We start from the raw sequence: 26,100 nt of genomic DNA, 5'->3' as shown, positions 1-26,100 counted from the left end.
CGTGAAATAGAATAGTTATTGTATTTCTATGGTTCAGATGTGACAATTATGGTGTAAGAAAACCCAATGCATTTCTTTGTGTGTAGCAATTGAAGAAATACAAACGCTTATGTGTAAACGCGTTAGAAAAGGTCTACAGCATTGGCCTTATTTGGAAGCGGTGAGAGGTAAGAATCAGGAAAGCGACAGGGACCATAGCAGTAGCAGGAAACAGATTGAACAGGAACCACCTGTGCTCATGGAGTAGAAAGTGATATTGGTTTCCCACAGAAAATAACAGGGACAAATGGCCATAATGACCACAAGGAGTTCTGTGTTTCACTATCCACTCAGTCCTCTCACTGCACATTGTTGCACTTGTAGTTCTACCTATTCTTACAGTAGGCCTTAACAAAAGTAGATATTTGTTGGACGGTTAATGTTTAGATCAAGGACGAACCAAGATGTGTTCAAGGTCTTGGGTCTAATTCAAAAGAACAATACCTAATAGTTAACGACATAGTGAAAATGTCAAATTCATATGAAAATAAGTGTTGGTCAGTGGTGTCAGAGAGCTGCATATGGGTCACATGTCCCCACTAAGGACATAGCAAATGACCAGTAACGAGAGGATTACCCTCTTTAAATGGATTATCAGCCATATCTAGGCAGATAAAAGCAGAGCTTTACTAGTGAGTCCACTACAGCTTATCAGGCCCTTCACTTCCCTCAATGCCATTGAGCAGCCTCAAGGCCTATAGTATGCCAAATAATTCTAACAACACACGGTACTTGTCCATTATTCTTTGGTAACATCCTGATTGTGACTTATCAAATAGCAGTCATTGATAAACAGCATATTAACATACATACTGTGGTGGTTTCGCAATTAACCCTAATTTGTTCTTTTTTTTGTAACCTTTATTTAACTAGGCAAGTCAGTTAAGAACAAATTCTTATTTTCAACGACGGCCTAGGAACAGTGGGTTAACTGCCTGTTCAGGGGCAGAACGACAGATTTGTACCTTGTCAGCTCGGGAGTTTGAACTTGCAACCTTCCGGTTACTAGTCCAACGCTCTAACCACTAGGCTACCCTGTCTTCACTGCAAGCAGGGGACAATGCTTGAAGAATTTGGGGTGAGTTGAGAGTGAAGGGTTCATGAAAACAGTGGGAGAGAAAGTGATACAAAGCTTAACTCTGCAAGCAACATCCAGTAATTGCTGCCATATGATCCATCAGAGAGAGAGAGAGAGAGAGAGAGAGAGAAAGAAACCTGAGTTGAAGTAAAGAAGAATCCCATTGCTTCCTCCTGATAACAGGGTTTCTGTTATCCGCAACCCTGTTGCTCCTTCCTAGGCAGGAGTGTTCCAGTGCATTGGACACCGATGAGTGAGCACACCAGAGAGAAGCAGTGATGAATGCAGAGGGAGAGCAGGGGCAACGGCAGGGCCAGGCTCTGTTACCAGGGGTGGGGCACCAGACGCACTGGGGATCCTGACTTTAATTTAGTTTGATTTATGACCAAGGGGGTCAGAGGGCAATAACCGCCCCACGAGGTTTCACTTGTAGAGAAAGGGGTTCTGTCCCGTGTCTACTTCATATGAAACCTAAACTGTCATTCTAGTTCGTCTTTTGTAATATTGTATATATTTGGGTTCACTAGCTGACATATCACAGCTGTGTTTCAAAACTGTCTAAGCTGATCAAACATGAAACCCTTACTATGAACAGATCAATGTACTTAATTCGAAGTACCCCACTGGGCACACACTGGTTGAATTTCATTGGAATGACGTGGAAACAACGTTGAATAGAGGTTGAATTGACGTCTGTGCCCAGTGGGACCATTCTTGCAAGTTACTTTAGCACACACATTTTGGTCCAAAAACATTCTTCAAAGCCGAACACAATCCTAATGTTCAAATTGCTAGCTGTAGCCTACAAATCAAGCCCTGGCACTGTAAGATAAGGGTTTGAAGATAAATAATTTAATTACCACAGATTCTGTCAGCCCGCTAACAGTTCCAAGCTCTCCATGCCGACAGCTGAGGACAGAGTGAGAGAGATTAACCAGACATCTCCTCTTACTGCCATTAAAAAAAGAAAAAAAAGAGGAGACACAGGACAGATAAGGGGAATGTTTGAGTGCAGACCCATGAAACACAGACTCCACTGAACCCAATCATTTGCTCTCTTATCTTGACTTTAATGTGACTGTGGGGCAGATGGTGCACTCGTACAGCCCCCCCTCTAATACACCAGAGTACCGAAGCAGAGCGCCTCGGCCTGAAAGCAATGAGCTCCTACACTGAGGGCCATCCCTGAGTGCCATGGAAATCGAAACAGATTGAGGACCCCTGGCCAGTCGGTGGTGGGCGTAAATGATTGGGAAACATCAATACGACCCCTCCTAGACTCTGTTAAAAGCATCTGGTTCCATTATTCAATCCCAATGTTCTTTGTAGTTAATGAACTCCTATAAAAGAGTCTTTATGGCACGGCTGTTGAATTACCTTGCAGATAGTAGGGTGCCCCCACAGTGTCTCATAGAAAAGGCTTGGCAAGTGTCAACCTTCTGTGTATAGAAATAGAGACGTTTCTGAGATGTCTACCCCTTACAACTAGAACTACATTTTAGTCAATTACATTAGCAATTAGGGTTAAGTTGTCAAAAACTTTCTTCTGCACACTGATGTTTAACAGTTAGGAATTACATACAATCATAAATCTATCACATACATTAGATATGACATTAGCGACATACTGTATAGAACAAGAATGAATGCAATGGGACAAAGAAGAGAAAGTCATGAGGGGCAACTGCATTGACACATTACCCTCTCTTGTATCGCAACTTCATTTTAGGTTCGACATCCTTATGACATGCTGACTTGAATATCAATGAGACAGACAGGGACCTTCCAGACAAAGGCAATGTACAGTTGAAGTCGGAAGTTTACATACACCTTAGCCAAATACATTTAAACTTAGTTTTTCACAATTCCTGACATTTAATCTTAGTAAAAATTCCCTGTTTTAGGTCAGATAGGATCACCACTTTATTTTAAGAATGTGACATGTCAGAATAATAGTAGAGAGAATTATTTATTTCAGCTTTTATTTCCTTTATCACATTCCCAGTGGGTCAGAAGTTTACATATACTCAATTAGTATTTGGTAGCATTGCCGTTAAATTGTTTAACTTGGGTCAAATGTTTGGGTAGCCTTCCACAAGTTTCCCACAATAAGTTGGATGAATTTTGGCCCATTCCTCCTGACAGAGCTGGTGTAACTGAGTCAGGTTTGTAGGCCTCCTTGCTCACACACGCTTTTTCAGTTTTGCCCACAAATTTTCTATGGGATTGAGGTCAAATCTTTGTGATGGCCACTCCAATCACTTGACTTTGTTGTCCTTATGCCATTTTGCCACAACTTTGGAAGTAGGCTTGGGGTCATTGTCCATTTGGAAGACCCATTTGCGACCAAGCCTGAACTTCCTGACTGATGTCTGGAGATATTGCTTCAATATATCCACATAATTCTTCTCATGATGCCATCTATTTTGTGACATGCACCAGTCCCTCCTGCAGCAAAGCACCCCCACAACATGATGCTGCCACCCCCGTGCTTCACGGTTGGGATGGTGTTCTTCAGCTTGCAAGCATCACCCTTTTTCCTACAAACATAACGATGGTCATTATGGCCAAACAGTTCTAATTTTGTTTCATCAGACCAGAGGACATTTCTCCAAAAAGTACAATCTTTGTCCCCATGTGCAGTTGCAAACTGCAGTCTGGCTTTTTTATGGATGTTTTGGAGCAGTGGCTTCTTCCTTGCTGAGTGGCCTTTCAGGTTATGTCGATATAGAACACGTTTTACTATGGATATAGATACTTTTGTACCTGTTTCCTCCGACATCTTCACAAGGTTGTTTTACTGTGCTGTTGTTCTGGGATTGATTTGCACTTTTTGCACCAAAGTACGTTCATCTCTAGGAGACAGAATATGTCTCTTCCTGAGCAGTATGATGGCTGCGTGGTCCCATGGTGTTTATACTTGCGTAGTAATGTTTGTACAGATGAACATGGTACCTTCAGGCATTTGGAAATTGCTCCCAAGGATGAACCAGACTTGTGAAGGTCTACAATTTTTTTTCTGAGGTCTTGGCTGATGTTACTTTGATTTTCCCATGATTTCAAGCAAAGAGGCACTGAGTTTGAAGGTAAGCCTTGAAATAAAACCACAGGTACACCTCCAATTGACTCAAATTATGTCAATTAGCCTATCAGAAGCTTCTAAAGCCACGACATCATTTTCTGGAATTTTCCAAGCTGTTTAAAAGGCACAGTCAACTTAGTGTATTTAAACGTCTGTCCCTCTGTAATTGTGATACAGTGAATGATAAGTGAAATAATCTGTCTGTAAACAATTGTTGGAAAAATTACTTGAGTCATGCACAAAGTAGATGTCCTAACCGACTTGCCAAAACTATAGTTTGTTGACAAGAAATGTGTGGAGTGGTTGAAAAACAAGTTTTAATGATGCCAACCTCGGTTTATGTAAACTTCTGACTTCAACTGTACAGTATGTGTCATTTTTCAGAAACATAGTTCAAAGTAAACAACAAGACAACAAGTAAACAAAATACTTCACAACTAGCCTATTTAGATTTGAGCTGCCTTCATCAAAATATATTTCTTCCCCGCATCCCCTCACCAAAAGAATCAGTCCTTTGAGTTGAACCCTTGCTTTACAGGTCACAACTTTCCCTAACGTTTGCCACTAGACAATGGAGCCACTACACAGCTATGGGGACCTCAGTCTGCCCCGGTCCTAATCCTGCACAAACGAGACGAAAGACAGATTTCACAGGCTCGTGCTTCAAAATAACTAGATTGGCGTTTTTTTTTATACACACACACACACACACACACGTGTGTGTGTGTGTGTATGGCCAAATGGCAGAGAGAATGACAAAGTCATCTACACATTATCTCTCTTTCTGTCCCCCTCTCCCACATAGACAGTCTCCCATACAGATCACAGCTGCCAATGTTCAAGCCCTCTCAGTCACAGACAAAGTTGACAAAGCAATCATCACCGTGACAATGAGCCTTTCACAGAGCCTTCCACACAGGGTAAGGCAGGGGATGCCATCACAGAGCCTTCCACACAGGGTAAGGCAGGGGATGCCATCACAGAGCCTTCCACACAGGGTAAGGCAGGGGATGCCATCACAGAGCCTTCCACACAGGGTAAGGCAGGGGATGCCATCACAGAGCCTTCCACACAGGATAAGGCAGGGGATGCCATCACAGAGCCTTCTACACAGGGTAAGGCAGGGGATGCCATCACAGAGCCTTCCACGCAGGGTAAGGCAGGGGATGCCATCACAGAGCCTTCCACACAGGGTAAGGCAGGGGATGCCATCACAGAGCCTTCCACACAGGATAAGGCAGGGGATGCCATCACATGAACACGCAGGCAGCACTGACTTCTATGCATAGTAAAACAGCCCAGACAGGAATAATAAAATCACATTCACATTCAGTGAGTAGCTAATGAACTAACTCATAGAGTTGGCGTTGCCAGCACGATATCCAAACCAACTGAGCAATATTTTATCAAAATAAATCACCACAAGCTACAACAGCAAGGACAACACAATTGTTATTGGTCTTACTTCCCATGACTTCCAAGACCCAGAATATTAAATGAATAATTTCTAGGAACATATTCGTAATAAGAACAATGATACAGAAAGTTATAATCCCTAATGAATGGATAATGAATGAATCTATGGGACCAACGATAGATTATATGCCAGGGATCATAAACTACATTAAGCCACAGGCCGATTTCTTCCTTGAGCGGATAGTCAGGAGGCCAGAACACAATGACAAATCATTTGAAGACTGCAAATTTGAAGCCCAAACTGATATTTTTGACTAAAACATAACAATTTCAAACCTTGCTTAGATTTGTATACATTCACAAATATCTATTATGTGTGGGAATACTTTGGAACAGATTTCCAAATTGAAATCACTTGGAGCTGATTTGCTGGTGGGTTTTTTTGCTCAGAAAACTTGGAGGGCCAAATAAAAATCACCCGCGGGATAGATTTGGTAAAACCCTGTTATACTGTTCACTTTTTCTCAGTCTCTTTTCATGCTTCTGAGGATTAATGTAAAGAGAGCAACCTTACACCAAAGAAGAGCAAGAGCAAGCTTCTCTAGAGCTCTCTGTCTTTCTTTCCCTCCCCTTGCAGGTGGCCCCGTTCACCCTACTTTCAGAGAGGCTGCTAGGACGATGGAAGAATTCATATGTAAATAGGCCACTCGCTCGCTAAAACAGGAAAAAGATTAATCCTGATATAACCCTGCATAATGAGCAGCATAGGAATATGCATTATTGCTACTTCCCTTGAGTAGTGTACACAGCTTGAAAATGTATAGTTATAGAAAATATATTTTTACTACACAGGTAGAGAAAATATTTCCACAAAAAAATATTTGATTCCGACTTGCTCCAGAAGACAGACTTGATGTACATGTTCTTGCATTTTGAGAAAGTGAGTTGAAGCACGACATTCCTAATCTCAAGGTTAGCTAGTAGAGTAGTGGAATGAGGAGTGGTTCTCTCCTTTCCTACAATTGTCTTCCGAAAGCGACACGCAGTTTGCCAGTGCAGCCGTGAGACAATGCCTTTCCTACAGTGATCCTGTTACTGAGAAGAGGGACTTACTATCGTCACAGAGTTGACCTTAGCCAGGGCCAAGCGGTCAAATAAAACCCACCAACTAGTAGATGTCCAGGAAACTAGTTGGGCACAGGGATATCATGTGACGACGGGCCATTACAGGGCATGTACTTTCCCGTGTTAGTGTATAATTGAGTTAGCAAAAGCAAAGTGTGAGAAAGGAAACCAGCTTCAGGATTTCCAAAGCTATGTTCAAACATAATCCCTAGTTAATTACATCAGCAGATCAACGGAAGAGACCCTGCCACCAGGCCTGTATCAGGATCTGACCCCAAAACTAGTCCCATGATCAGACTCACACTCACTCCCATTACCTCCATTTCCTAGAATGGAGAGCAGGACATGGGAATAACAGGAATATGGGTTGCTGCCATCCAATAGGGTTTCCTTCCTTGGAAAACAAGCTGGGAAGAGTTGCGCAACACAGATAAGGAGTGACACCCTCAAGATTAATCTTGGACCTGAGACTGTACTGTCTGTCTTTAAAACCTGATGCATATCAATCAAAATGACAGACATTGTAAAATGTGGTGTAGGTTTAACATTACTAATATCATTTGAATCAGGAAAGAAAGGACAGTGAAATGGCATCTATAACACACAGGACCATTACAAACAGGTCAAATCATTTTTGTCAAATACATCATGAGAACATAGAGCAAATTCTGCACTTGAAGTGGAGCATTGTAAGGAACAGGATAACATATGCAAATATAGTACTATATTTAGTAGGTGAACTGCTGCTCCCCCTGTTGCTCTACAGTACAAGGTTATAATTGTTCTAAAGGGATGGGTGAGCAACAGGCATCACTTCACTGAGCTATGTGACAACAGCCTCTCCCCATCACAAAAATGCTCCCAAGCCTCCAGTCTCCTCCTGCCCCAGCCTGTTGTAGAGGGTATGGCATCTGGCTTGGCATGCAGAGTAGACTGCCCTGACTGCATTGCTGAGCCTCTCGGCTCCAGAAAACAGAAAAAGGACTCCAGGCCCTATAATCACACTGCAAGTAAACACTCAACCACCATCACCTCAATCATATCCGTCTTGTTTACTTTCAGAAAGAGAAAAAAGGGAGGAGATTCATTATCCATCAGTACAAAGTGTGAGCAGGAGCAACCAAGATTCATTTTTGATTTACTTCAGTTTCTTTCAAATATGAGAATCAGAGGACATACATTGTACACATCTCATCAGGTTTATCAGATCTGCAGAACTTCTCTGAAAATATTATGACGACAAATAATCAAAATAGAAATATCCTTCAAACAAAACAAAAGCAGTGCTGCAAAGAGGTTTTTATTAAAGATGAAAACATGAAACACATATCCCATCTATTGTCCATGTGGCCAATAGGGACCCAGTAGTTGGCTTCTTCTGAAGCAACTAAACTCTTTGTGTAATAAGCTATATTGGGAAACCTCAAGGCTGTAAACTCCATCAAAAAAGGTCATCTAAAGTGCATTAACAAACAGACAGTAGAGGTACACTAGGCAGACAAAAAGCGCAAGACTGTACCTTCCTTGAGAAGGAAAGAAACATGTCAAAAAATGTTTACAAAAAAGGTACAACATTTAAAAGTAGCTTAGGCACTCTTTACAAGGTTCAAAAGTTCCCTTTGAGGAAGACCACGTTTGTTGTCCTCCCACTAACCTTTGTAGAGAGAAGTGAATTATTTTCTGTTCTTCGTCAAACATGTCATTTTTGGTGTTCAATTTTGAAGTAGCCATTACTAATGGTCTAATATCAAGGATCAAAACCATTCTTTGTAACGACAACTTACAAATTCCTATATGAATCCATAAACACCAAATCCTTTACCTTCATAGTGCTTTCTCAACCACTAAAAAACAACAAATACCGAAGACGAAGCAAAGAGACTTTGCTGTCTGAGACACGAGAACCTAGTTTAACATTGACTGATAAAACTCAGTGTGCCGAGCCTATGGGAGAATTCCTATATCCACCCAGGTGCGAGAACATCTCCTTTTTGTCCTTCATTTAAAACAAGAGATTCAGTTCCCTCCTTGATCATCTCTTTTTCTTCTGTTGGCGGAGCATCTTTCTCCGTTTAAGGATCATGTCATGGAGTCTCTCCATGCCGTCTTTCAGTCCGTCTCCTATGATGGCACAGGTGGGCTGCAGGTGCCACGGCGTGCCAGGGCCCAGTTCCTTCAACGCTAGTGCCTTTTCAATCTCCGCCAGGCTCAGAGAGTGCCTCAGGTCTTGCTTGTTAGCCACCACCAGCAGTGGCACTCCCTGGTTGTCTCCGGTCTTGGCGATCTTATGGAGCTCCGTTTTAGCCTCCTCCATGCGTTCGGCATCTACAGAGTCCACCACGAATACAATTCCATCGGTACAGCGTGTGTATGACTTCCACAATGGACGCAACTTCTCTTGACCACCCACGTCCCAGAAATGGAAGGTCACCGTCCTGTGGCCGCCCAAAGACACATTGACCTTTTCTGCATTGAAGCCTTTGGTAGGCACTGTGTTGACAAACTCATTGAACTGCAACCTGTACAGGACAGTTGTTTTACCTGCAGAGTCCAGTCCCAAAATGGCGATATGGAACGACTGAAAGAAGGAGATTCTTGAGAGGAAGGTCTGTGGTTCTGATAATCTATTCCCCATCTTTTCTCATGTGGGGAACAACAGGTGGAATAAAAGGGTTGGTCTACTTTTCCAACGATGATTGGCACTGATTATATTCCAATTAGAAGACAACAGTGACCTAAAAACAAAACAAATTTTTACTTCAGCCAAGCAAAAATAGGACACAAATATAAGTCTACCGCAAACTTAAGTCGACACAGAATACCTATAGACTATATGAAGGTGATCAAATCAGTTATCCATGTGTTATTCACTTATTGAGGGCAGCATTTGACCTGAGTACTACCAAATGCATATGACATTCATTAGACACCCTCAATTATAAAGGCTCAAATGAAAATACAATGCAGAAATACCGGACTTTGTCAAGGTATGCTACACACTTGAATTTTAGGCGGCAGCAATGCACAATCCTATTGCCAAGGATAGGCGCGTAAATGAATATAAAGTCGATAGGCATACAGATGCTGACAGCCAGTAACGCCACTTGACCTGATACCAGGCTCTCAAATTGCGGCATACATCTTCATAATAGCCTACAACCGTTCCGTCCAGCCAGACATTTTCGTGCAGGGCATCACTTACATCTATCCACTCTGAATACGCAGAACTGTGTTCACGAGGTCCAGTAACATGTTATCCAATGTTCACAATACAGAGCTTCTGATGACTGTCGCGCGGTCAGCAGCGTCCACAGTAGCGTCCTATTATTGTTACTAGACGGTTTAATTCCCATAGAATAATACTGCAGTGCAATTTGTGGAAAACCCTGCTCATGTTCTAACAAACGATTGGTTCAAGGGGTAGTCCATCAATAATGTATCCATTCAGACCACGCCCATCACCTGTTGCTGTAACGTCATTATTCCAGCCAATAGATTTATTATACTATCATTACGCAATACTATGCAACATCAACAATGCCTAAAATAAAAACGTATCTGATAGTATGCTAGGTCAAAGTCTAAACATAATATTTACGAATGGTTATTAACATAACATAGCAAGCCAAGCATTCTGTAGGCTATATTCGTAAAAGTAAAAGAAACAAAAAGTAAAAGAAAAGTCACTAAATAGTTTGTGATATGAATGAATTAAAATGAACAATTTATTGAACTATAAAAAATGCCTAATTTACCGTTTTTTGTTGTTGTTGCTGTGTTCGTGTGTCGCATGTGCCTTGGCTTGGGTTTTGATATACGCTAAACAGCGCCGCCCCATGATGCGTCCTTATCTGTTTACTTTCAAACTGATTGGTCAATAGTACAAATTGTATCCCACGCATACTGAATTTATAGTGAGAATAATCACAGGATTAATTGTAGAAATTATAATCCTGCGGTATCTATTTAAATCATGTTAATTATATATAATTAAAAATAAATACGTTAGCCTCTGTTTTTATAAATAGCGCCCCATTGAAGTTTACATTTAAAATAATGAAGGTGTGATTTAGTTTAGGGACGTCCCAGGGATTCTGGATAGCACTATCCGTTTTGTCAAGGGGTTGCGAAGAAGGAGTCAGACGGAATCAGGTGCAAAATGAACAAAATGGTGGAATTTATTTACAGGTGCAGAAGGTTAGCTTCCTTTTAGGCAGAGTGCCGACAATTCCTCACAAAGTTGAGTTATCAGAGCCCCAGCTAGGACAACATGCCACTCCAGCCTACATTTACCCGAAAATGAGCCATCTGTGGCTAGTAAGTTAAAATAATAATAACCCAACCCTTGAAACTGGGATAATCCAAAATGAACATAAACAGGTATTTCCTCAGTTTAAATAAAGATCTCACTCAATACTTCACTAGTTTCAATATCACTAGCAAATACATAATACATTTCAACACATCTGGACATAATGTCACATAAATATTCAACGAAGAAAGATATTAGGCAAACACCCATCAACAAAGAACATTGTAATTACTAAGCGCAAGCACATAAAATGTGGACGTGACCAAAGCGCGCCATCCAGGTCGAACCAGTTTACAAACAATTGAAATTGGCGAGTACAGACAGAGAGAGGGGTCCAACTCGGCGGAAAATCTGCCTCCCTACAGCAGGTGGCGTTGGCTTATTTGCAACACGAGGTTTATTTGATCGAATATACGTTTTGTAATGTTTAAATTGTTACGATTGTACTGTTATAAATAGGGTACGTGACATCCCGGCAACTTTGGAAAAAAAAACACTTCATATTGGAGTTGTCTCGAGATTGAATACAGGCGGTTGACGTCAACGACTAATCAAATATTTAAAAAAGGATTACAATAATGTGATGTAGCAACCAATTCAAAGAAAGGATAGGCGGGAGCGAGACAGCCCTCCATGCCGCTTTGTGGATAAAGGTTTCGTTAGGGCAGAGGGACATGTATCTTGTCAGTATATCCATGGTCTACTGCAGAGGGGTATATGGCCAATATACCACAGCTAAGGGCTATTCTTAAGCACAACGTCTTATATTTTTAATTTTAGGAGACACTCTTATCCAGAGTGACCTACAGGAGCAATTAGGGTTTAGTGCCTAGCCCAAGGGCACATAGATTTTTGTTTTTGCCCAGTCAGCTTGGGGATTCAAACCAGCGACCTTTCGTTTACTGGCGGGACTCTGTTAACCGCTAGGCTACCTGCGGAGTGCCTGGAGTCAGACATTAGCTGTGGTGTGTTGGCCATATACCACAAGGTGCCTTAATGCTTTTACAAACTGGTTACCAACGTAATTACAACAGTAAAAAAATGTTTTTGTCATACCCATGGTATACGGTCTGATGTACCATGGCTTTCAGTCAATCGGCATTCAGTTTTCGAACCACTCAGTTTATAACAAGGTTTAGAAACTCTGTGGGCATACTACAAAACAGGATTATAACAATATTCTGATAATTTTTTATTTTGTAGAAAGATAAGCTTGACATGGGCATGGTCTAACAACAATTTTATTTTATTAACCATAAAACCAAGTTATTTCTGGTTGCTTATAAAAGTTAGCTGGCTAAATCATTGATGCTGCTTTGTAGTATACCCCCCAGGTCAGGAATACAATGTGTAGGCTACAACTTCTAAATATACCTAACTTTTTTCTCGAATGCAAACTTTTATATAGCCTACAAATGTAGGGCATGTTTAGCAATAGGAATGTGCTTGTAATTGCTACATGAACAAACATTTGCAATAATTTGGTTCCGGGTTCCGAAATTAGTTTGGCTGCTCTCTAATCTCTTGTGGACAGACGACTTTAACATAAATGGTACATGAATTTGTCACGATACAACGGGAAGTGTGAGATAATGAGCAGCATTAGTTCCGGTGCTTTAGAATTTCGGAAAGGGGAGGGAACATTTGGCCCATAGATTTGCCCCTAATTTGCGAAGAGAACGGGTGGAGCTGTTTGTTCCCTTCTCCCTCCCTTATGTATGGACCCAGAATTTAATCGAGCATCTGACTAATTACTCAAGATTTTTGTTCTGGATTAAGCGAGGTTTAGCTGCTCTTCAATTGTGAACTTTAATTGCATTTCGGCCTACATTTTAGAAATGAGTTTCAATGGCATTGTAATGACACACTTTGTTTACATTTTCCAGTTACTGGGATTATCTTTGTTGCCTATTGTCTTGAGAGAATATATTTCTACACACACAATAGCCTATTAGGCCTAGATAAATTGAAAAAAATGACATCTTTCAAAAAGTGTCATGGCATGGGCAATTGTTTTGCAATGAACTCTCTAGTCTAGCCTACAATTATTGTATTTTCATGATACCTCAAAGTATTTTTATTAGGCTACAGCCTGCAAGATTCCTTTCTGTGAATGCAAATATTTCAGCCATGCCTTTCACACACCCAGATTAGAACATATTGTCACACTGGACATTTTAGTGGAGCCGATGCACAGATCACTGCACAGCTGTGGACTCCATAGAAGACTTTAGAGGTCAAAGTGTCAGCCAGTTTTCCAAGAGCTGGAGATCTTCTCCTCTACTCTGTCCATGAAAGCACTGTACACTCCGCGTCTGTGCCTGTGTCTCTGAGAAGAAGAAAATATTTGAGAAAATGTATATCAGTAGACACTTGAAGCAGAAGATACATTATTTATTATGGGTTTGCCTTATGCTCTAGGCTTTTTAATGGAGGAAAGATGATCCTAAACTGTATAGCCTTAAAACATGTAGTTAAAACAATAATCTTGATTATCATGGAGGGTCAATCATTGCATCAATATCTCTGCCTATGAATTTGAGTGGTTACATTTCTCCAGCCCTAAGCTTTTTACCAAAACAGTGGCGGGCGGGGAAATGGTTTTGTTTTAGCACTTTTGTATTAAACAGCATAATAACTTGGTAACTGACTAAGTCACGTTTCGGAAGTGGCCTAAAGTATCATAAAAGCATTGAATTAAAATGGTGTGGGGCCTATAGCCAGGCTGGGCATAAACCAGCCCACTCACAGTGTAGGAGGCAGATTTTGGGGGCCAAGGCAATTTAGGGAGTGTGAGCCTGGCCTCCCATCTAGGCTCTGTTGGCTTATAGGTGTCCATCTTCCCAAAAGGTTCCCTTGAATAAATGTCTGTTTCCGATCCGGTCCCCCTAACTGGAGTAGAATGGAAACCAGTGTCACAGTCGGCAGGATATTGCTGAGTTTGCTGTGTAATGTAGGCATAGTTTTCATAAAAGGCCATGGATTTAGCCTTCAAATGATAAATGACTTTGTGCTTATGTCATGAGTAAGCACAAAATGGATGATGCTTAGGAAATTGTCGAATTACAGTAATAGAGCAGTGTCTCCACGCCAATATTCAGGAAAGCTGACTTACTTATACTCAGGTGCTGAGATTTGAAGTTCAACTGACCAGGATCCCTTTCAGCTGCAGTAACCATATTTGGCATGTCATCAGCAAGCTGAAATAAATGTTTCAGAGCAAAATGTTTTTCAATATATTTGTCGCCATCTTGTGTTAGAATCATACGCGGCAAGAATTTAGTACCAGTATTTTGTTCAGATCATGGAAATCACAAACAACATGTAAGGAAGGTGTTATGTTATATGCCAGCAACATACCTGTCTAAAGTTATGTGGTTTAGGGTTCTTGTAGGCCACAGGAGGATATTTCCCTGTTTTAACGAACATCAGCTTGGATTCTAAAGAGCCAGGAGGTCTGTATGATGTGCTGAACTTTGGCAGTGCTTTTTTATTCTGGTCAATCTCAGGAAATAGAATGTTTGGGGTAAATGTGTCCACACTTAAGACTGTCTCACTGGAGGCAAGTGTCAGTAAAGGTTGATGTGTATTTTTTGTCTTCTTCCTTCGAGGGACACTCAGAGATGTGTAGAGTTTAGGAGAGAAATCAGGCGGCTTCAAGTTCCATGGGTCAACCTGATGTGAATAATGAGGACGGATAAAACCTTCGCTTCTTATGGTGGCTAAGTTCAGGCTAGCAGAAAAGACTGTCTTTTTATTCAAATAAACTGATGTCGAAGGATCCAAATAACTGTTAGAGGTCATTGTGATATCACAGTCCTGAAATTGTATGAACGGTAGGTAACCTGTTCAGGTGCAAAGAAAATAATTAAGGGCTATTGAACTTCTCAACCATACAGCAGTAGAAAACTCTAAAGTGTCTAACATTACACACTTTGCTTCTACCTCTTTTAAATACATCAAACGGCGTTGACCAGGGATAAATGATTTTACTCTTACCTTGAATTTCAAAGACACAATCTGTTACAGAAGACACATATTCAGAAATTACCAAGTTTCAAGTTCAGCTTGCACTGTTTGATGTGAAGTAAGGGACAACACAGGAAGAAAGTGTTAATACAATAAAAGTGGTTGCTAAGTGACCAGGGTCTGGAGACTTTACATAAAGATTATGCAAAAGGTCTGAGAACAGCAGGAGACTCCGCTAAAAGAAAAAAGAGAAACGTCCTAGCAACCGAGGAACAATGTGTCCTCTGAATGCCAATATCAACCCTCAAACTTAAGGACCTGTCAGATTAGTAAAGACTGACTAAGTAATTTGGAGGCATATGAAATGAAGCGGTCTGCTTGGTAGACTTTCTACCCTGAAGGGTAGTTTTCGAATGTGTAAACTTTAGTGTAGCTTAGAATATTTGATTAAATCTACAGTGTTTGTTCACAAATGTGTTTGATCACTGAATTGTTATGAGTAATAGAGTAGAAAATGATATGGTAATTTACACAGGATGTGAAGACAGAGGCAGTCTAATCTCATACTAGACATAAAATAGTACATGTAAATCCGGGACACTCAAATTAGTATGATATGTTATGTTTGGTATGGTTACAGAACATAGAAGGCTACTTAGTCGGGGTGGATGGGTGGACATATAACACGAACGTCTAGCAAACCTGAGGTTGCATATTTGAATCTCATCATGGACAACTTTTGATTTTTAGCTAATTACTTACAGGATTAAGATTGAATCCTACTACACCAGCTCTGACTCTCGTTGGATGTGTCAGGGCTTGAAAACTAGTACGGACTACAAAGGGAAACCCAGCTGCGTGCTCCCCATTAATGCAAGTCTACCAGACGAGCTTAATGCCTTTTATGCTCGATCGAGGCAAGCAACACTGAAGCATGCATGAGAGCACCAGCTGTTCCTGACGACTATGTGATAACGCTCCCGGTTGCCGATGTGAGCAAGACCTTTAAACAGGACAACATTCACAAAGCCGTGGGGCCAGATGGATTACCAGGACGTGTACTCAAATCATGCGCGAAACAATGAAAAACAGCTCCAGACCGTTATTCCTCCTCCACCAAACTTTACAGTTGGCACTATGCATTCGGGCAGGTAGAGTTCTCCTGGCATCTGCGAAACCCAGATTCGTCCGTCGGAATCCAAGATGATGAAGCATGATTCATCACTCCAGAGAACGCGTTTCTACGCGTGGCATTGCGCATGGTGATCTTAGGCTTGTGTGTGGCTGCTCGGCCATGGAAACGCATTTCATGAAGCTCCCGATGAACAGTTATTGTGCTGACATTGCTTCCAGGGGAAGTTTGGACTTCGATAGTGAGTGTTGCAACCGAGGACAGACGATTTTTTGCTACTCGCTTCAGCACTCAGCAGTCCCGTTCTGTGAGCTTGTGTGGCCTACCACTTCACGGCTGAGCCGTTGTTGCTCCTAGACGTTTCCACTTCACAATAACAGCACTTACAGTTGACTGGGGCAACTCTAGCAGGGCAAAAATTTGACGAACTGACTTGTTGGAAAGGTGGCATCCTAAGACGGTGCCACATTGAAAGTCGCTGAGCTCTTCTGTAAGGCGTTTATACTGCCAATGTTTGTCTTTGGAGATTTCATGGGTGTGTGCTCGATTTTATACACCTGTCAGCAACGGGTGTGGCTAAAGTAGTCTAATTCACTAGTTTGAAGGGGTGTCCACATAGTGTATCAAACGATTTTAAAATTCGTAACATATTGCACGAATTGTAATTCATAACATATCTTACAAAATTAATGATGGACATCCACAAATGAATACATACCCATACGAAACCTAACATATCATACTAATTGGAGTGTCCCTTGATTTACCTTTACTATGTTACATCTACCCTTGAGTCCAAGTTGACAGGGAATTTCTAATTATTAATTTGGTCTCCAATAGTTTACCTCTTGTCAGGTGGGGTGAGGAAAATAAGAAACCACTAGATGGCACTACATACTCCAAGTGAAAAGTATGTTGTATGTGTTATAACATCAGTTGAGGAGGCTCTACAGTGTATGTGTGTGTGAGAGAGAAAGAGGAGTCTACATAGGTGTAGAGAGGGAATGTCTCTTGTTATATGTAATGTATGTAAACTCAGCAAAAAAAAAAGAAAAGTCCCTTTTTCAGGACCCTGTCTTTCAAAGATAATTTGTAAAAATCCAATTAACTTAACAGATCTTCATTGTAAAGGGTTTAAACCCTGTTTCCTATGCTTGATCAATGAACCATAAACAATTAATGAACATGCACCCATGGAACGGTTGTTAAGAAACTAACAGCTGGCCTCTTGGGTGGCATAGTGGTCTAGGGCACTGCATCACAGCGCTAGCTGTGCCACCAGAGACTCTGTCGCAGCCGGCCACGACCGGGAGGTCCGTGGGGCGACACACAATTGGCCTAGTGTCGTCCGGGTTAGGGAGGGTTTGGCCGGTAGGGATATCCTTGTCTAATCGCACACCAGTGACTCCTGTGGCGGGCCGGGCGCAGTGCACGCTAAACAAGGTCGCCATGTGCACGGTGTTTCCTCCGACACATTGGTGCGGCTGGCTTCCGGGTTGGATGCGCGGCTTGGTTGGGTTGTGTTTCGGAGGACGCATGGGAGTTGCCTGTATGGGAGCCTGTACGGGAGTTGTAGTGATGAGATAAGATAGTAATTACTAACAATTGGACACCACGAAATTGGGGAGGAAAGGGGGTTAAAAAAACAACAACACACTAACGGCTTACAGCCTGGCAATTAAGGTCACAGTTATGAAAACTTAGGACACTAAAGAGGCTTTTCTACTGACTCTGAAAAACACCAAAAGAAAGATGCCCAGGGTCCCTGCTCATCTGCGTGAACATCCCTTAGGCATGCTGTAAGGAGGCATGAGGACTGCAGATGTGTCCAGGGCAAAAAAATGACAATGTCCATACTGTGAGACACCTAAGACAGCGCTACAGGGAGAAAGTACAGACAGCTGATCATCCTCGCAGTGGTAGATTGTGAGCACTGATGGAGGATTGTGCATTCCTGGTGTAACTCGGGGAGTTGTTGCCATCCTGTACTGCGGGACAGGTACAGGATGGCAACAACAACTCCCCGAGTTACACCAGGAATGCACAATCCCTCCATCAGTGCTCAGACTGTCCGCAATAGGCTGAGAGAGGCTGGACTGAAGGCTTGTTGTAAGGCAGGTCCTCATCAGACATCCCCAGCAACAACGTCGCCTATGGGCACAAACCCACCGTCGCTGGACCAGACAGGACTGGCAAAAAGTGCTCTTCTCTGAAGAGTCACGTTTTTGTCTCACCAGGGGTGATGGTCAGATTCGTGTTTATCGTCGAAGGAATGATCGTTACACCAAGCGAGGCCTGTACTCGATTTGGAGGTGAAGGGTCCGTCATGGTCTGGGGCGGTGTGTCACAGCACCATCGGACTGAGCTTGTTGTCATTGCAGGCAATCTCAACGCTATGCGTTAAAGAAAAGACATCCTCCTCCCTCATGTGGTACCCTTCCTGCAGGCTCATCCTGACATGACCCTCCAGCATGACAATGCCACCAGCCATACTGCCCGTTCTGTGCGTGATTCCCTGCAAGACATGTATGTCCGTGTTCTGTCATGGCCAGCGAAGAACTCGGATCTCAATCCCATTGAGCACGTCTGGAACCTATTGGATCGGAGGGTGAGGGTTAGGGCCATTCCTCCCAGAAATATTTCACAGAAAGAACTGGCAAATCTGGTGCAGTCCATGAGGAGGAGATGCACTGCAGTACTTAATGCAGCTGGTGGCCACACCAGATACTGACTGTTACTTTTGAATTTGACCCCCCCTTTGTTCAGGGACACATTGTTCCATTTTTGTTAGTCAAATGTCTGCGGAACTTGTTCAGTTTATGTCTCAGTTGTTGAATCTTGTTATTTTCATACAAATATTTACAAATATTTAAGTTTGCTGAAAATAAACAATTCACAGTGAGAGGATGTTTCTTTTTTTGATGGGTTTATTTCAGCAGTTCTCAGCATTTCAGTTAAATTCTGAGGCATATTTCCATCAGTAAGACACAGTGTAGCCTACCTGGTAAGCAAACAGTTTATAATGAATACTTCATCAGAAACCCTCTAGAGACAGGCCAGGGCATGCAGAGATTATGCCTCTTCCAGACCTTGACTTGCTATCATTCTCTGAATCAGACCGCTGTTTTATGTCTACTATACAGGTAGCTATATGGAGATACTTTTACAGACTAAACTTCCCAGACAAATCAGACTGTCAGCAGCAAGTTCTGTCCTGCACAATACATTTCCACCTTTAATTATGTCTTTGTAACAACTGTCCCAATAGTCAAATGAGTAGCCCCCTCATCAATACTTTGTGATCATTGTGAAATGGATCTAGTCAAATCTCAGTGTTTTATGTCATCTTTATCCCCAAGCAACAATGAAGTTGTTGGACATTATGTTGTATAGAATAGTATGATGAGTTATCCTCAAGACTGTTTCCTCCTTGCAGGTCAGCGTTCTCAAGGCAACTAAGAGAAACATGCACAAACCATAACTGCATTCATTGTATTCAGTTGCCATTGTGCTATGCTAAGTCAGCCATCTATAATGGTCAATTGTGCTATGAGTAAAACATTTTTGGACATGCTGAAAGAAACATTTGTCTATTTTTTTTCCTGATAGATTCCCAATATCCTGTGGTCGAATGAGGATGGAACCTCAGGTCTAGACACAGACGGAGGAGGTCAGAGGTCACAGCTGCAATATATTGGGGTCAGACGTAAAGCGGAGGGTATCCCCTTACACAAATTCATATCTGCATGTGGGAGAGTTTACCCACGCAGTCGGTGTGGTGGCCTTTTTATTTGGGCCCATCATGGCAGCTGAACAGAGAGGTTAAAGGCAACAGGAAACCTGATACAGGCCATACAACCCCTGTAAAGGAGTTGACCCTAATGCCCCTATAAAGCTGGGTTTAACCTTTGCCTTTTCAGCTGTGTCTTAGAATAGTTCTTGCCATTGTATCCAGTATCATTTACAGCTACCAAGCCCTCAAGGTTCAGTTATACCAATTATTGTGGGTTTTTGTCAAAGCTGTCAACCTAAATTTTATCAGCATATCGATTGCGCAACCAGGGGTGGTAAAACCTTGGATCATTGTTACTCTAACTTCCGCACGCATATAAGGCCCTGCCCCGCCCCCCTTTCGGAAAAGCTGACCACGACTCCATTTTGCTGATCCCTGCCTACAGGCAGAAACTAAAACAAGAGGCTCCCACGCTGAGGTCTGTCCAACGCTGGTCAGACCAAGCTGACTCCACACTCCAAGACTGCTTCCATCACGTGGACTGGGACATGTTTCGTATTGCGTCAGATGGAAATATTGACGAATACTCTGATTCGGTGTGCGAGTTCATTAGAACGTGCGTCGAAGATGTCGTTCCCATAGCAACGATAAAAACATTCCCAAACCAGAAACCGTGGATTGATGGCAGCATTCGCGCGAAACTGAAAGCGCGAACCACTGCTTTTAATCAGGGCAAGGTGTCTGGTAACATGTCCGAATATAAACAATGCAGCTATTCCCTCCGCAAGGCTATTAAACAAGCTAAGCGTCAGTACAGAGACAAAGTGGAATCTCAATTCAATGGCTCAGACACAAGAGGCATGTGGCAGGGTCTACAGTCAATCACGGACTACAAGAAGAAACCCAGCCCAGTCACGGACCAGGATGTCTTGCTCCCAGGCAGACTAAATAACTTTTTGCCCGCTTTGAGGACAATACAGTGCCACTGACACGGCCTGCAACGAAAACATGCGGTCTCTCCTTCACTGCAGCCGAGGTGAGTAAGACATTTAAACGTGTTAACCCTCGCAAGGCTGCAGGCCCAGACGGCATCCCCAGCCGCGCCCTCAGAGCATGCGCAGACCAGCTGGCCGGTGTGTTTACGGACATATTCAATCAATCCCTATACCAGTCTGCTGTTCCCACATGCTTCAAGAGGGCCACCATTGTTCCTGTTCCCAAGAAAGCTAAGGTAACTGAGCTAAACGACTACCGCCCCGTAGCACTCACTTCCGTCATCATGAAGTGCTTTGAGAGACTAGTCAAGGACCATATCACCTCCACCCTACCTGACACCCTAGACCCACTCCAATTTGCTTACCGCCCAAATAGGTCCACAGACGATGCAATCTCAACCACACTGCACACTGCCCTAACCCACCTGGACAAGAGGAATACCTATGTGAGAATGCTGTTCATCAACTACAGCTCGGCATTCAACACCATAGTACCCTCCAAGCTCGTCATCAAGCTCGAGACCCTGGGTCTCGACCCCGCCCTGTGCAACTGGGTACTGGACTTCCTGACGGGCCGCCCCAGGTGGTGAGGGTAGGCAACAACATCTCCTCCCCGCTGATCCTCAACACGGGGGCCCCACAAGGGTGCGTTCTGAGCCCTCTCCTGTACTCCCTGTTCACCCACGACTGCGTGGCCACGCACGCCTCCAACTCAATCATCAAGTTTGCGGACGACACAACAGTGGTAGGCTTGATTACCAACAACGACGAGACGGCCTACAGGGAGGAGGTGAGGGCCCTCGGAGTGTGGTGTCAAGAAAATAACCTCACACTCAACGTCAACAAAACTAAGGAGATGATTGTGGACTTCAGGAAACAGCAGAGGGAACACCCCCTATCCACATCGATGGAACAGTAGTGGAGAGGGTAGCAAGTTTTAAGTTCCTCGGCATACACATCACAGACAAACTGAATTGGTCCACTCACACTGACAGCGTCGTGAAGAAGGCGCAGCAGCGCCTCTTCAACCTCAGGAGGCTGAAGAAATTCGGCTTGTCACCAAAAGCACTCACAAACTTCTACAGATGCACAATCGAGAGCATCCTGGCGGGCTGTATCACCGCCTGGTACGGCAACTGCTCCGCCCTCAACCGTAAGGCTCTCCAGAGGGTAGTGAGGTCTGCACAACGCATCACCGGGGGCAAACTACCTGCCCTCCAGGACACCTACACCACCCGATGTTACAGGAAGGCCATAAAGATCATCAAGGACATCAACCACCCGAACCACTGCCTGTTCACCCCGCTATCATCCAGAAGGCGAGGTCAGTACAGGTGCATCAAAGCTGGGACCGAGAGACTGAAAAACAGCTTCTATCTCAAGGCCATCAGACTGTTAAACAGCCACCACTAACATTGAGTGGCTGCTGCCAACACACTGTCATTGACACTGACCCAACTCCAGCCACTTTAATAATGGGAATTGATGTAAATATATCACTAGCCACTTTAAACAATGCTACCTTATATAATGTTACTTACCCTACATTATTCATCTCATATGCATACGTATATACTGTACTCTACATCATCGACTGCATCCTTATGTAATACATGTATCACTAGCCACTTTAACTATGCCACTTTGTTTACTTTGTCTACATACTCATCTCATATGTATATACTGTACTCGATACCATCTACTGTATGCTGCTCTGTACCATCACTCATTCATATATCCTTATGTACATATTCCTTATCCCCTTACACTGTGTATAAGACAGTAGTTTTGGAATTGTTAGTTAGATTACTTGTTGGTTATCACTGCATTGTCGGAACTAGAAGCACAAGCATTTCACTACACTCGCATTAACATCTGCTAACCATGTGTATGTGACAAATAACATTTGATTTGATTTGATTTTGATTTGAGAGGCCACTGATGACCCTCTGTTTAAGTGCACTTAAACACATCCCACTTAACCCCACAGTAAGTGTAGTGGAGAGTGCCAAAGCAGAGAACTGTCAGCGGTGCCTAATTGCTATATTGTCTGAACACAAACAAGTGAATAGCCCAGACAAATCACGCTGTGAAACAGAGATATATATCTGGTAGCTGTAGGTGTACTGAAGTAAAGAAACACACAAAGCTAAATAAAGATGGAGAACACAAAGAACAAATGGCAGCCGATAGTATATGTGTGGGCTGTGGAAATGGTTCTTCCATTAACCGCTTGGGTTCATTACTAAGCTGCATGTCTCCTATTTCCTCCCCAGCCATTCTCCTTCAGCTCAACGCCCCCGTCTGCCTGGGCCACAGCCCGTCTCTGACCACGTTCCAGGACCCAACGTCTGTTTTTACCGTTGTTTAAGCTCGGTCACAAAAGCGACTGTGGGTCCTAGATCCAGCCATTCCCCCCCATCCTTTCAACTGTCTACCCTCTCACCCCTCCTCCCTTAGGTAGGCCTACTTTTATATTTGTCTGGAAACAGGATGTTTGGTCTTAGGAAAAAAGGAGTGAACAGATTGCAGTGTAAATCAGGGTACTGGGTCAATGTCATATTTAGATGTCATGTCAGAAAGGGTGGATCACTGAATGCATATCTAAAAAGGTCAGAGGTCAGCAACCTATTTTAGGTTGTTTCTGGAGCACAACAAGCAGTGTGTGGGTTATTTTTTATTTCCTGTACATCTAGGGCACCAGAAGCACGGTCATGTATATCGACAGCTTTAATACGGCATGTTACCATGTTATCTAATAGCCTCCCATCCTTTTGTCTGTATAACAATTGACCATGTCAATATGCCAATCTGCTCAGCAGTACCTTCTCCTTGGCAACTGATTATAATGAACATCACTTTCTCCATAGTGCCATCTTTCTATCAATAAGCAGAAGTGGGCTGGGCATGTGAGCACATGTCTGGATGCGTGTGTGGCTTTGGCCTCTGGAGTGGTTCCCTGTTGCAGCGCCACTGGGCTACATGGACAAGGTCCTATAAGGTCTGTCACTAGATCTATCCGTTACTTTTCCTACTGACATAAATCATGGAGCTTGTTCTGTCTTTATCTTTTGTATTTTGCTTCCATTGTTTTGTTCTGTTGGTGATTATAGTTAAAACTGTGTGTGCTTTAGTGGTAGGTTTTACACTGTTTTGTAAATATTGTTTGTGAGAGGGCCGCGTTTTGTGTTTCACAAATTAGGGGCTAAAAGTATAAATGCCAAAACCATGTTGTGTGTACATGAAGTTGTACATTCAGGGTTTGTAAGTGGAGGTCAAAGTAATTACACAGCAGTATTCCATTAGCTGATATTAGATTTCCCACAGGAGGTATAGGAAGTAGTATTTTCTCCTCACTCCATCCATGCATAACTAATTGTAATAGGGAAAATTGCACAAAATGAGGTCAAGTGTTCAGATTAAAATATCAAATTGTCAATTATCTGTATTTGTTAATGGGTCAGATCACTTATTCTTTCCCGAGATTAGATTTATACATGATTGTATATAGTGTTTACATGGTTGGAAAACTAAGTGATTAGGAATGTACGATCGAGATTTGACCTGTTATGGGAAAGAAACTACATGAGGGGAATATCTGTGTTTTCCCTGATAGATTTTCCAGACACTAACAGGTTGATGGTCCAGGAGATTTACGAGCGAGAGGTTGTGCCTCCCTCTGCCTGAGAGTCAAAAGGAGAAAGCCTTGGACAAGATGGTTAGGGAACCTTTATCCAGCAGTATATAAAGGTCATCATGTGAAAACCATTCTATGACTTTCAGAAAAAGTTATCACCCATCTGATTGGTTTGTTAGTTTTTCAAGAGCTCTTTGAGCCCACTGAAAATCCTCCCCATTAAGATATCAGTCCTGTCTTTATAGTGTAATTCTGTGTTATGTAATTCTATCAGTTCTCAAACAAATGTTAGTGTGGGATGTCAATGTGTTATTGAATGATGTCCACAGCTATAGTAAAATTTAAATCTTTATAAACATAATTCAACAGCTTTTTATGTCCCACACACATCACTGAACATATTTGCCTTTATATCATAGGTTAAATTTCGGCTCAGCAATGAATAGCATTTCACATTTTCCCTATGTAGGATCTTAATTTGATCACTATTGTTGATGAGAATTTCCCCATACATCAGGAAAAGCAAACGTAGTGTATTCGAAGGTTTTAAAAAAATCTTCTAACATCATAATACACATAGTAATTTCCACTTTAAAATAACAAATGTGCCATAACAAATGTATCAGCCCCTACAAAACATTTCCATATTAGGATTATTTTCCTGCTGTAGCAAACTGGCTCAAATTAAGATCCTACATCTGTGTATAAACGATTCGAACTGAGCGATCATTGTCGGTTCAAATCCAAACACTGAAAGAGATCTTGGAATGCCGTAAGCAAGGTATACGGTTGCACAATACACTTTCAAATTAAATGAGAATGGAAATATACCGTTTAGAGTGAGCTATATTGGCCTACGTGATATCTGGCCTATCCAAAATCTCACTCTTTGGCCGAGTAATTTTCCTGAAAGATACAGTATGACCATCTGGTTTAGTGGATTGGAGTAGTGACTAAACATCCCATGACTGCATAGTGAATGGAAATCATTATCGCCTAAATTGTCGCTGGATAATTAGAGAGAAATCTAGGGAGAGAGAGAAAAATCATAGACTGTACACATCTTTGCCTGTGGTAAATTCATTTTAACCTTACTGTTCTGGTCCTACATGGGCGTATGGAATGTATAATTATTGTATACTGCAGAATAATTATAAGGCAAATAACCAGCCAAGCTCGGTCAAATTGGTCAGGTTCAATCACCCAATGGTAATGTCATACATTTTAGTGCTAATATTAATTTCCATAGTTTTTGTTTATTATGCATTTGTAATTATGATGGTATTCAACGTCATTCACTCAGCAGCAGCAACGGTGACAAAATGATGATGTGTTTTGGGTAGAATTCACAGTTTGCTGAGTGGTAATTATAGTCCAGAGGAAAAATCAATCATGACTAATAACATTGTACCAAGAACAAACATTGTAATAACAGTCCATTATTTTCAACAACAAAAAAACATAAATTCTACTTTTATTTCATAATTGATTTAGGCCTACCATATTTACATTTGCTCAAAATTGAAAGCTGCATCAGTTCTCAGCGAATGAATGACCACAATCATGATGACGACTCGACCAT

At 42.3% G+C, this 26,100-nt stretch overlaps 2 protein-coding genes across 3 annotated transcripts; both read right to left on the bottom strand.

The window, feature by feature from the left end:
* Positions 1-8,024: 8,024 nt before the first annotated feature.
* On the bottom strand, positions 8,025-10,559 carry LOC115141137 (ADP-ribosylation factor-like protein 4A). 2 transcript variants are annotated; one of them, XM_029679810.2, is made up of 2 exons: positions 10,496-10,559; positions 8,025-9,475 (listed from the first exon to the last, which is right to left on the bottom strand). In XM_029679810.2, the coding sequence occupies exon 2, from the start codon at positions 9,373-9,375 to the stop codon at positions 8,773-8,775; it is 603 nt and encodes a 200-aa protein (XP_029535670.1). In that variant the 5' UTR covers positions 9,376-9,475; positions 10,496-10,559; the 3' UTR covers positions 8,025-8,772. The 2 variants fall into 2 exon arrangements, with proteins under 2 accessions (XP_029535670.1, XP_029535669.1); XM_029679809.2 differs by lacking the exon at positions 10,496-10,559 and adding an exon at positions 9,943-10,430.
* A 360-nt stretch (positions 10,560-10,919) lies between these two features.
* Positions 10,920-18,644, bottom strand: LOC115142054 (uncharacterized). The gene is made up of 7 exons (XM_065027202.1): positions 18,507-18,644; positions 17,553-17,712; positions 15,052-15,072; positions 14,413-14,819; positions 14,168-14,252; positions 13,802-13,944; positions 10,920-13,381 (listed from the first exon to the last, which is right to left on the bottom strand). The coding sequence occupies exons 1-7, from the start codon at positions 18,642-18,644 to the stop codon at positions 13,298-13,300; spliced, it is 1,038 nt and encodes a 345-aa protein (XP_064883274.1). The 3' UTR covers positions 10,920-13,297.
* Between the last annotated feature and the right edge of the window lie 7,456 nt (positions 18,645-26,100).

This window comes from Oncorhynchus nerka, linkage group LG14 (assembly GCF_034236695.1).
Source record: "Oncorhynchus nerka isolate Pitt River linkage group LG14, Oner_Uvic_2.0, whole genome shotgun sequence".
In the NCBI taxonomy this organism is placed as follows: Eukaryota; Metazoa; Chordata; class Actinopteri; order Salmoniformes; family Salmonidae; genus Oncorhynchus; species Oncorhynchus nerka.
This window is presented reverse-complemented; position numbering and strand designations above follow the sequence as displayed.

Bases quoted from the DNA above. Each gene is read 5' to 3' on its own strand.
- LOC115141137 (XM_029679810.2), bottom strand. From the start codon at position 9,375: ATGGGGAATAGATTATCAGAACCACAGACCTTCCTCTCAAGAATCTCC.
- LOC115142054 (XM_065027202.1), bottom strand. From the start codon at position 18,644: ATGGCTGGTGGCATTGTCATGCTGGAGGGTCATGTCAGGATGAGCCTG. The intron at 17,713-18,506 runs GTGCTGTGACAC...ACTCCCGTACAG, and splicing joins ACAACAAGCTCAGTCCGATG to GCTCCCATACAGGCAACTCC. The intron at 13,382-13,801 runs GTGAGTGGGCTG...TCTTCTTCTCAG, and splicing joins CAAAATCTGCCTCCTACACT to AGACACAGGCACAGACGCGG.